The 11,697-nt window shown below is 39.5% G+C and overlaps 2 protein-coding genes across 2 annotated transcripts; both read right to left on the reverse strand.

Moving 5' to 3' along the window:
* Positions 1-7,635: 7,635 nt before the first annotated feature.
* On the reverse strand, positions 7,636-8,391 carry LOC141718930 (uncharacterized). The gene has a single exon (XM_074521300.1). The coding sequence runs from the start codon at positions 8,389-8,391 to the stop codon at positions 7,636-7,638; it is 756 nt and encodes a 251-aa protein (XP_074377401.1).
* An 81-nt stretch (positions 8,392-8,472) lies between these two features.
* On the reverse strand, positions 8,473-8,802 carry LOC141718931 (uncharacterized). Its single transcript, XM_074521301.1, has one exon. The coding sequence runs from the start codon at positions 8,800-8,802 to the stop codon at positions 8,473-8,475; it is 330 nt and encodes a 109-aa protein (XP_074377402.1).
* Positions 8,803-11,697: the final 2,895 nt, after the last annotated feature.

The following is an 11,697-nucleotide window of genomic DNA, read 5'->3' on the forward strand; positions in this document are numbered from 1 at the left end:
TAAATACTAGAAATAAATGATCTGTGAATTTGCAATAAGTTTTCTGCAGGTTTCTTTTGTTCTGTGTTCTTCTGAATTTGATATTCAATGCATACTCTCTGTTGAAAAATCAGCTGCTGTTGTTAAGTAAACAAAACAGTCCACTTGATCCAGAAAGACTTTCGGCAAGACAATTCATTTGAACTAGAAAGACTTTTGGCAAGACAATCCATTTGAACTGGCAAGACAATCAAATGAACTGGCATGACTTTCGGTATGACTATTGATTGTCATACCGATTGTCTTGCTAATACAAAAGATAGTCTTGCTGAATTAATATAGAATATTAATTCAAAATCAATTCTGAAAATACATAATATTAATTCAGAATTAATTAATCAATTAATTCAATTAATCAATAAATTAATCTTTACAGATTTAATTTATTTTCTTAATTAAATTATACGACTTAATTAATTAATAGAGAATTAATACTACTCTTGAACAGCAACCCTTCTTCTGAAAATCTTCTGAAAGTCACTGTCAATTATGAATCAATTCCACCACTTCAATGCTGGCACTCGATGTACTGTCTGGTTCATGAGTGACTAACTTCCGTGACGTTTCTTCATGCCTTGACCTTGATACTCTTGATTTTCTTCAGACTAAATCCTTGTAATTAATTGATACCATGACGAGATCTCTGTCACTTGATTAAATCCACAATCTTGATTTATATCACAGAGGCTTGATCAATTTCTTGAGCTTCTTCCAGTGAATTAAGTCATCAAGTCTGTAGAAGAACAATGTTACTTAATCCTTTGATATATGTTACTATGAGAGATCTCTCGGACGATAGGACCACTATTTACTTGTTACATCCTTATTTGAGTTGAGTTAAATCCTCGAATAAACAAATAGGCTATGACATATGCCTTTCAATTTACTTGTTTATTTAATTTTATATATTAGATATATGCCTATATTTACCATGCGATGATAGATTTAGATGAACTTAAATCAATATAAGGCGTGCTCTAGAAAATCTAGAATAGGAATCGTTTCTTGCCTTAACAATAATATTATGAATACAATCATGAGATTCTTGTGTTTATGAAACACGTAATTAAATATGAATTTTCAATATTGAGAGAAAGGATGATTCTATCAAAAGCAGATTTCTCTGTAAGAAAGGGGTATTAAGTGACGACTCTTGACAATGCTCCCCCCGATCTGGGAATCATCTGATTATCGATTATTGATTTAAAATATTTAATTTAAAAGGAAGAATCTCTTTATAATATGATTATGATTAAAACATAATATAATCCCTCTAAAATTAAATAATATCAAGTAGTAATTGGCCAATGACACAACGGGCTTGTGTCGGTCATAGCCTTCCAACATGGTAGAAAGTGGTTCTTATTTTTAAATCATTGTCATTTCGTGCTACAGCCGAGGGCTTTGATTTCGAAATAAGAAATACTTGTCTATTACATAGAGATGTGTACATTGAATTAGAATCTAAAGGTCGTTACGTGCTACAGCCGTGGGCCGTTGGAGACTGATTCAATTGTACGAAATGTTGGGTTAGACTTGACTTAGAATATTGAGTTTGTCGTGCTACAGCCATGACTCAATTATTCAAGAGGCTAAAGTTTTATTAGGGAATAACATAAGATGTAATTAACAAGAGTTGTCTGCCTATTGAACATCACATGACGTTTCGTGCTACAGCCGAGGTTGTGTGATGGAATGTAGGATCCCTATTCCCACTAGCATTATGAATGCTTAATTTTCACTTAGGGGTTGTATAAATTAGATAAACTAGTAGGAGCCACTTATGAATAAAGACCCGATTCATATAGTGTCTTGAAATAAAATTTAATATTTTCTAAGTGTTGTTATGTGTTCATCATTTACAGATTTACTATATTTGTTATGTCTTCTTCACTATCACTCCGGAGTATACTAGATGCTCACAAGTTGACTGGTCCTAATTTTGCTGACTGGCTTTGAAACTTGAGAATTGTTCTCAGGGTTGAGAAGCTGGAATATGTGCTTGACTCATCTAAGCCTACTGAACCTGCTAGCGATGCACATAATGATGAACATGTTGTGTATCGTAAGTGGATAGATGATGCAAATGTTGCTCAATGCATCATGCTAGCTTCCATGAATATTGAGCTACAGAAGCAGCATGAGCATATGGATGCTCACACTATCCTTATACATCTACAAGAGTTGTATGATGTGGCAGGGAGGACAGCTCGAAATGAGATATCGAAGGAACTGTTCGGTTATAGGATGTCTGAGGGATCATCTGTGAATGACCATGTACTTAAGATGATCAATTTGATTAAACGTCTTGGACAACTTGGTTTTGCCATGGATGGGGAGTTGAGCCAAGACTTGGTCTTACAATCACTTCCGAGTTCGTTCTCGCAGTTTGTTGTGAACTTTCACATGAATAAGCTGGATGTCAGCCTGCCTGAACTCCATAACATGTTGAAGACTGCGGAATCAAATTTTCCCCCTAAGAAGAGTTCTGTTCTTCTAATTGGTCAAGGTTCCAATCCTAAGAAAAGGAAGAAGAACCCTTCCAAGAAAAAGAAAGTAGGTGAGAAAAATCCGGTTCCACCAAAAGCTGAAGACCCCAGGAGCAAAGATGTTTGCTTTCACTGTAACATGGTAGGGCACTGGAAGAGGAACTGCAAGGTTTACCTTGCAGAATTGAAGAAGAAGAAGGGTAGTGAGACTACCGCTTCTGATTCAGGTATGTTCATGATCGAAGTTAATATGTCACTAAGTCAAATTTTTACTTGGGTATTAGATACCGCCTGTGGTTCTCATATTTGCAATTCGTTGCAGGGACTAAGGAGAAGTAGGACTCTTGAAGAAGAGGAGGTGATTCTACGGATGAGAAATGGAGCAAGAGTTGTTGTTGAAGCTGTAGGATCATTTCATTTACATATGCCTACGGGCAAGACTATTGTTCTAAATAATTGTTATTTTGTTCCCTCGATTGTGAGGAATATTATTTCTATTCCATGTTAGACTTGGCTGGATTTTCGTTTCTTATTCAGAATAATAAATGTTCAATTCTTAGAGATAACGTTCTTTATGGAAGTGGTATTTTAAACAATAGTCTGTATGTATGTGACGTAGAGCATAATTTACTACAAATTGAACATACTAATAAAAGAAAAAGGGATGATGAAAATATCACTTTCTTGTGGCACTGTGGACTTGGTCATATTAGTGAAAATAGACTACAGACATTGCATAAGGAAGGGTTACTTGACCCCTTTGATTTTGAATCATATCCTACATGCGAGTCTTGTCTAATGGATAAAATGACCAAATCTCCATTTAGTGGACATGGAGAGAGGGCTGCAGATTTGCTAGGATTGGTGCACACAGATGTATGTGGACCAATGTCTACGCAAGCCATGGGTGGATTTTCATACTTCATTGTTTTTCATAAATGATCGATCTAGATTCAGATATGTGTATTTGATGAAACACAAGTCTGAAGCCTTTAAAAAGTTCAAAGAATATAAGTATAAAGTGGAGAAACAAACCAAACATAGTATTATAACTCTTCGATCAGATCGAGGTGGTGAATACTTGAATGGAGAGTTTCTAGCTTATCTCAAAGAAAATGGTATAGTCTCCCAGTGGACTCCTCCATATACTCCACAGTTGAATGGGGTATCTGAAAGGAGAAATCGAACTTTGTTAGACATGGTTCGGTCCATGATGAGCTATGCGAATCTTCCAGTATTCCTGTGGGGTTATGCATTGAAAACCTCAGCATATTTACTGAATAAGGTGCCTTCCAAATCTGTTCCTCAAACTCCATATGAGATATGGAAAGAAAGGAAACTGAGTCTTAAACACGTTAAGATTTGGGGATGTCCAGCTTATGTCAAGAAAGTTGACCCAGATAAGCTGGAATCTCGATCTGTAAAATGTAATTTTGTGGGATATCCTAAAGAGACTTTAGGGTATTACTTTTACACCGATCATCGGGTGTTTGTCTCCAGACATGCTACCTTCTTGGAAAAGCAGTTTATCCTTGAAGGAAACAGTGGGAGCAAAATTGAACTTGATGAAGTTCAAGAAGCACAAACTACTATGGATTAAGTGAAAACACCTGTTCAGACTGAACAACCTTCTGTGGAACAACCCATTCGTAGGTCAGGGAGAGTGTCTCGCCAACCTGAGAGGTACAATGAGTTGTCAATCATTGATGATGACGACCCTGTGACCTATAATGAGGCTATGAGTAGTGTTGACTCAGAGAAATGGCATAGTGCCATAAAATCCGAAATGGAATCTATGTATACCAACCAAGTATGGACTCTGGTTGAGGCGCTTGAAGGTGTTAAGCCTATTGGGTGCAAGTGGGTATACAAAAGAAAGATTGGAGCAGGTGGACAGGTGGAGACCTATAAGGCCAGGCTCGTGGCAAAAGGATTCAGACAAAGGCAAGGGATTGACTTTGATGAAATTTTTTTGCCTATAGCCCTGTTAAAATCAATTCGGATTTTGCTTGCGATTGCTGCTTACTACGACTATGAGATCTGGCAAATGGACGTGAAAACGGCCTTCCTCAATGGGAAACTTGAAGAGGAAGTGTATATGACACAGCCAGAGGGTTTTCTTTCCAAGGGAAATGAACACCTAGTGTGTAAGCTGCTGCGAACCATATATGGTTTAAAGCAAGCTTCTCGTAGATGGAACATCCGTTTTGATGAGACAATCAAAGAGTTTGGTTTTATCAAAAACATAGATGAACCATGTGTCTACAAAAAGGTTAGTGGGAGCGCGGTAATATTTCTTGTATTGTATTGAAAGAGGAGACGTCAAGAGAGTTGACACATATAACAACGTAGCAGACCCACTCATAAAGCCACTTTCTCAAAGTCACTTTGATCGTCATAAAGACAAGATGAGTATTAGATACCAGAGTGATTGGCTTTAGTACAAGTGGGAGATTGAAAGAGATGTGTCCTAAGTCCAATCATGTATGATGATTTAGGAATAACTTTTATGTAATCTGTTTTGATTTCATTGATATTAATAAAAGACTTGTTTTGGTTTTATTGTGGGCTTTATCTATTTAAGTGTTTAAATAAGACATACCATAGTTTAGAGTAAAGCTTTTTATGGATTATGATGAGATCATAATAATGAGACCTAAAAGATGATAACTCTAAACTTAAATATTTCCTGGTCGTAGGATTACTAACTGGTAATTAGTAATCCGCAAAGATCGGTACATATTATGCTTGCTTCATTATGAAGGATGTCTGTTCTCATAGATATTTGTGTGGTGTCACTATAGCTAGTATGTGGGTGTTTATTATAGAATAAGTTCACTGAACATGACTCACACAGCTGAACAACTGATGAAGTTCACTCATGTGTCAGCAGTTGTTCACATAGTGATAGTTGTACAAGTATCCTTAGACTTGAGGTCATCATAGTCATCTTGTGTATACTGAACTATGCTTTGGTTTAGTTCTTAGTCTCCAGGGACAATTATAAGGGCTCTACTGGGTATAGGAATTTGTACACGAAGATAGTGTATGATCAATAAAGGATCTACCCCTTCCAGTGAAGGAAGAGAATGTTCAATGTTGATCCACTTATGCTAGTTCAGGAATCTCTGGCCAGAGTGAATGAAATTAGAAAGGAGTTTCTAATTTACATTAAATAGAACTAAGCATAGTGAATGGGAAAGCAAATAATTAAATAAGATAGGCTTGACACAAGTTCCATGCCTTGTATTTAATAGTGACATTGCAGGGTAGAAGGAATTGATTGTACGGTAACTACTCACTGAATAGGTTCTTGGTATTCTATGTGGTGAATTCGTATTATCCGGATAGTCGCGATGTGCTGAGAAGTATTCCTCACGATGTAGAATAAATATGACTAATTTATTAATTAATCATATTTAATGAATTAGAGAATTTATATAAATAATGATAAAATAGTTTTATTATTATTTATTTCTACTACCGGCTTAATATTGAACCTACAGGGTCACACCATAAAAGAGAATGATTTAATGGTGGAGGAATTAATTAATAATGGCTGGTAATTATTTATTTGTGAAATAAATAATTAATTAGCAGATTTAATAATTAATTAAATGATATTTAATTAATTCTTAATATTATTAATTAAGAATTTAATTTTGGAAATTAAATCAAGTGAGAGAATTATTTTTCTAAAGTGTTTAGAAAAGGGATTAATGATTAAAAGGTGTTTTAATTATTAGTTAATTGGTTAATAAGAATAATTAATTAAAGGGTTAATAATAATAATATTTTATGGAAAATTTTCAGCTGAAAATTTTGCCTATAAATATACTATTATAAACCCTATTTGCCTCAACCCAAATAAAAACCCTAATTCTAAAGTAGAAATAGAGCGAGGCAACTAATTCTCTCAACATCTTCCTCCTCCATTACATTGATCTCTTGGTGGATACCGGTGGAGTGCTTCACACTTGAGGAGCAGCTGTCAGGGATCTCCGCTCATCGTTCTTGGATCGCTATTAAAGACCTCCATCTTTCCATTAACGTAAAGTTTCTTAAGGTAAACATACTGAACTACGAATTAAATATTATTTTTCACATGGATCCTGCGGAGGGTTTCGGTTTTTTTTAAGATTTAAATTTACGTTTTCGCTGCGTTTATGTGCTAAAATCCTTCACCCTTGACGGAGGATTTTCCGATCATTTGGGTCTACCAAGATCGGGATTGTGTCCTCTACGGCCCTATCCCTCTCAACCATTGGAAGCATTCTCGGGTCTAAGTCTGCTCGAGCCTCACTAGATTCTCCGACTTTCATGATTGTTAAGCCTTCCGTATCCTCGAGCTCAGGCCGGTGAGCTCGGGCCGGATTTATCAAGCGTTCAAAGGTTGTAGTGACAGTGCGAGTGATTCCGTTGGGCAGATCCATAGTTGTTGTCGTTTCTTCGCGTGCCCATATTCCTTTCCTGAGTCTTGCAGCGATTTGTTCTGGGCTCTCTTCTTCATCACTTGCCTCTTTTACAATCCCTTCTTGTATCAACATGATGGGCTGAGAGGCTTCCATCAGCAAGGCCCCTGGGCATGGTTCCACCTGAATCCCTATGAGCTCGAAATAGTTCTCGGGCAACTCCTTGATTGAAATCAAGTTACAAGTATCGTGTCCCTCAGGACGTACTCTCTTCCGACCCTCTGCCTCTTCCATAAGGACATCGTCTTCACCCGGTTGGACCATCTCCTTTGATGCATTTTCTGCCTCGACCACCCTGAGTGTCTGGTTGTAGCAGACCCTCGATTCATATTGACAGCTCTTCAAGAAGCCTACCCCCGTGGGGGTTGGGAATTTTACCGTCATGTGATGGATCGAGGTCACCATCCTCATTGCCCTCATAAGGGGTCTACCCACTATAACATTGTAGGCACAAGGCTAATCAACAACCGTGAACATAGCGATCTGGATTACCATATAAAGCTCTTCTCCTATGGTTATCGGGAGCCGAATTGTCCCTTTCACTCCAATTGAGTTCCCCGTGAACCCCTATAGGTGTCAACCTGTTGAGGTTAATTCTCTACCGAACAATCCCAGCTTCTTGTAGGCATCATAAGTCAAAACGTCAGCCGAGCTCCCGATATCCACCATTGCCGGTGAACATTCACCATCCCAATCTTCATTTTTATAACCAGGGCATTTGTATGAGGGTAATGCACCCATTTGGCATCGTTCTCCCTAAACACGATGTCATCAGCCTCCCTTTCAAAGAGCTCCGGGGGCCTTTGGCTCAGATGGTTGACGTTGGTGAGGGGCTTGTTCTTTGGTTCTCGGGCATACCTGTCCATCGCCTTCCGGCTGTCTCCGCCAATGTGAGACCCGCCTAGAATAATATGAATGCTTCCAGCCCGAGGTACCCTCTCTTTATCTTCTAGGGATGGAGGAGGGACGGTATGATAATCAGTTATGTGCCTTCGAACCTCCTTGACAACCCATTCTGTAAGCTTCCCTTGCCTTATCAATGTCTCGATTTCATCCTTCAATTGTCTAAAATCAGTTGTATCGTGCCCCGTGGCCTCATGGTATGCGTAATACTTCGAAGTGTCCCTCTTATTATAGTCTGTGAGAGGGGCTGCCTTCCAGAATACCCCTTTCCCAACATAGGTAGCATATATGTGGTCGATAGAGGCTACCAAAGGGGTGTGCGTCTGCCATTTGCTTGTATAAGGTCTCCCCGAATCTTTGTTTGTCTCTTTAACTCGGGAAGACTTTTTGGGGTTTGAGCTACGTTGATACATCTTTCTCCTCTCATCAGGGCTCGAAGACCGGTCTCTCTTATCTCGATAGTTCTCGCTGATTTTCAGCTGTCTCATCGACTTCTCTACCCTCTTAAAGGGTTCTGCTTGCTCATAGAACTCATCCAAGGTTCTCGACTCACTCGCCTGAAGGCTCTTCTAGAATTTTGACCCTTCTTTCAACCCTGCAATCAAAAAATTCTTGATGGTCTCCTCACTGGCTCCCCTCTCCTTGGGAACTTCAGCGTTAAATCGATGAAAGTATTCTGCCAGGGGCTCCCCCTCCCTTTGTTTGATGTTGGCTAACGTGGCCACAAAAGGTGAGTAGTGGAGGGTGGACTGAAATTGTCTGACGAACAGGTCCTCCAATTGCCGCCATGTCCTTATGCTAGCAGGCCCCAACTTGGAGAACCATTGTTGGGCACTACCTCTGAGTGATGCCGCGAAGAGTCTACAACGGATCATCTCCGGCACCTGATAGACTTCCATCTCAGTGTTAAATTGTATAAGGAATTCCGCCGTGTCGGCTTCGCCGTTGAATAGAAGGTCGGGGTTGTGCCTAAATACCCGAGGCAGGGGGATGATCGGATGGCAGCCGTGAAGGAAGAAGGGGCAGCCAAGCTTGGGGGTCCCCTCTTTTCTCGCTCCATCTCATCTAAGATCCTCCTCAGGTCTCTTACTCTAACAACTTCTCCTTCTCTGTCACCACTCGCGTTACTCAAATGGTGTGAGCCTTGAGGTCGCTCGCGGCGTCCCCCTCCACCAGCTCGCACTTGTGACTCCTCTTCATGATTGTCTATGCGTCTACGTTGCTTCTCCCTCCGGGGCGGGGTGCGCTGACGTTTTTCGGGAGGGATCGCCGCACTCTCTCTTTTTTAGCCTCTCTGATCCTCGGGCTCTTTTTCTTCTCTCTCTTTCTTGCAATTCTCTAACTTAAGCCTGAGGTCATGCTCGCTTAGCTTTTTACCCACACGGTCTAGCACGCTAGTCGACCTTGCCTCAGATGAAGCTGGCTTCTGCCCCGATCTCTTAGAGATCTGGATGCCCGGCTCATCATGACCTTGGGGTATGTCTTCCTCTTCCTGCGATGCCTCTTTCTTCTGCTTGGTCTCAGTTGCTGCGTCATCAAAATCGTGGATCAACCTCTTTTGAGGACCTTTGCCCCTCCAGCTACGCTGAGAGACCTTGAGGCGGCGTGCCTTATGCTTGGCGTTCCGGCCCGAACTTCTCTCTACCCGTGACATCCAGGCGTTAATCTCGTTCATCTGATCGGATAGTCCTTCGAGATATGTCATGACCGCCTGCCGTCCACGGTTGTGATCGGTGAAGTTGGCGCCTGATTCTCTGGGGGCGTGAGCTCGACCTCGTTCTGGTCCTTCTTCTTGCCCCCGCTTTCTGGTGTCCCCGCTTGTTTGCCTTCTTTGGTCATATCTTCTCCCTAAGATGAAATCCCCCTCCTTCTAGAGCCAATTGTTATAGGGAGAGTTTCGCATAACAGTGTTGTGGAGGTTGATAGGCGGAACAAGGATCAAGGACGGTGTTTGAAGGCGGAGGAAGGTTATGTATGGTGGTGGCTGAGCTTGTATGTTGACTCCTTAAGAAAGAATAGGGTTTGTTATTCTCTATTAAGTGTCGACTCATGTCTCATACAAGTGCCTACATACCCTGTTTATAGGGATCAAGCCTCACGTAGTTCTTGGGGAACAAGTCAAGTAGGCTAGGGTTAGGGTTCTCCAACCCGTGCAGCCCAAGCCCACGATAAAGTCAGGCCTTCAGCCAATTAGTCACGTAAATCTCGACCGGCTCCACACGCTTCCTACAATCTCGCGGCATCTCCGCATTTCTTCCCGTAATTGTAGGAATAACCCGTGTCAGCCCCGAAATCTACGAGCAACTCAGTCATTTATGAGTCACTTTCCATGTTGCACACAAAGTCCTTTGATGCGGGCTGGCCTGGTCACATCGGCCCGCACCGCCTTCCTTTTCGAGTAATAAATACAATGTTACCTCTGTTTTCATAAGATGTGGGCTCATGGGCCCAACCTGCGTGTGGGCACCTGAGCCCAGCCCGCGTGTGGGCAACTGAGCCCAACTCGCGTGCTGTCACCTGAGCCCATCCCGCGTGAAGTCAACTGAGCCTATCTCGCGTGTGGACACCTAATCCCACCTCGCGTATGAGAGTCCAGATAGCAAGTGTGAGCCTACCTTACAAGTGTGAGCCCGGCTCGCATGTCATGAGCTCAGCCCGCATGTCACGAGCCCAGCCCGCATGTGCGGGCCCAAGTCATATTAATCCACGATTCTAGCCCACACATGAGAGTCCAGGTATTCAATGCACCTATGGGGACCTATTTAGGGCCCATGACCGAGAGCGGGCATAACATACTGAATTAGCCTTATTTACTTAAAAGTTTTATTAGCCTTAGTAATCGAATTATAATAGAAAAAGAAATATAAATCGTTTTCAACTACAACACCTTACCTTTTTTATTTCTCTCAATTAAAACAACTTCTTTAAATATCACCCCCTTAGTAATCGAATTATAATAGGAAAAAAAATCGTTTCCAACTATAACACGTTACCTATTTTATTTCTCTCAATTAAAGCAACTTTTCTAAATATCACAGGCAAGTTTATTTAATAAAATAGGATAATAATATTATAATCACTAATAACTAATAAATTACTTCTTTCAGCTACTTAATTATTTATTTTATTTAATTATTATTTATTTATTACGGGTCCAAATTAAAAAATATTTGTTTTATATAATTTTTAGTATTAATTAAAGACAAATATTCTTAAAGTAAGTATTGTCTTACAATTCAATTACATAAACAAAATAGGAAAAAAATAGACGAAACATTAAAAGTTTGGTAATCGGTCGGTCGGTACTTGCTGAAATTATTTAATTACCCTTACTTAATAATTCTAATTCTAATTATTGGGTCGATCAATTCTAATTTTAATTAATATTGAAGTCAACTTCCTCTATTATTTTACCAATTTCAATTCTATTTTATATCGAACTCTATATCACTATAATTTATATATTAAATTCAACTTAATGTGACTCGGGTTAAGATAAAATAATAATATTATAAATTCTCCCAAAAAATTATACTAATGAACTTGGATAAACAAAATAATATATATTATTTATCCATGATAAAAAAATATATTATACAATTGATTCGGGCTAACATAAAACTGAAATAAAAATACAATCCGGCCAAAAAAATATGTATATACTAATTATTCAGTCTAAAATAAAATTATCTTATTGATCTAGACTTTAAAAAAAATAAAATTAAACTAAAAATAATTAGTTTGATTTGGTCGGTGTATTGGGCATAAGGCGAAAATAAAATAATATAAATCAC

This window comes from Apium graveolens, chromosome 4 (assembly GCF_009905375.1).
Source record: "Apium graveolens cultivar Ventura chromosome 4, ASM990537v1, whole genome shotgun sequence".
Classification (NCBI taxonomy): Eukaryota; Viridiplantae; Streptophyta; class Magnoliopsida; order Apiales; family Apiaceae; genus Apium; species Apium graveolens.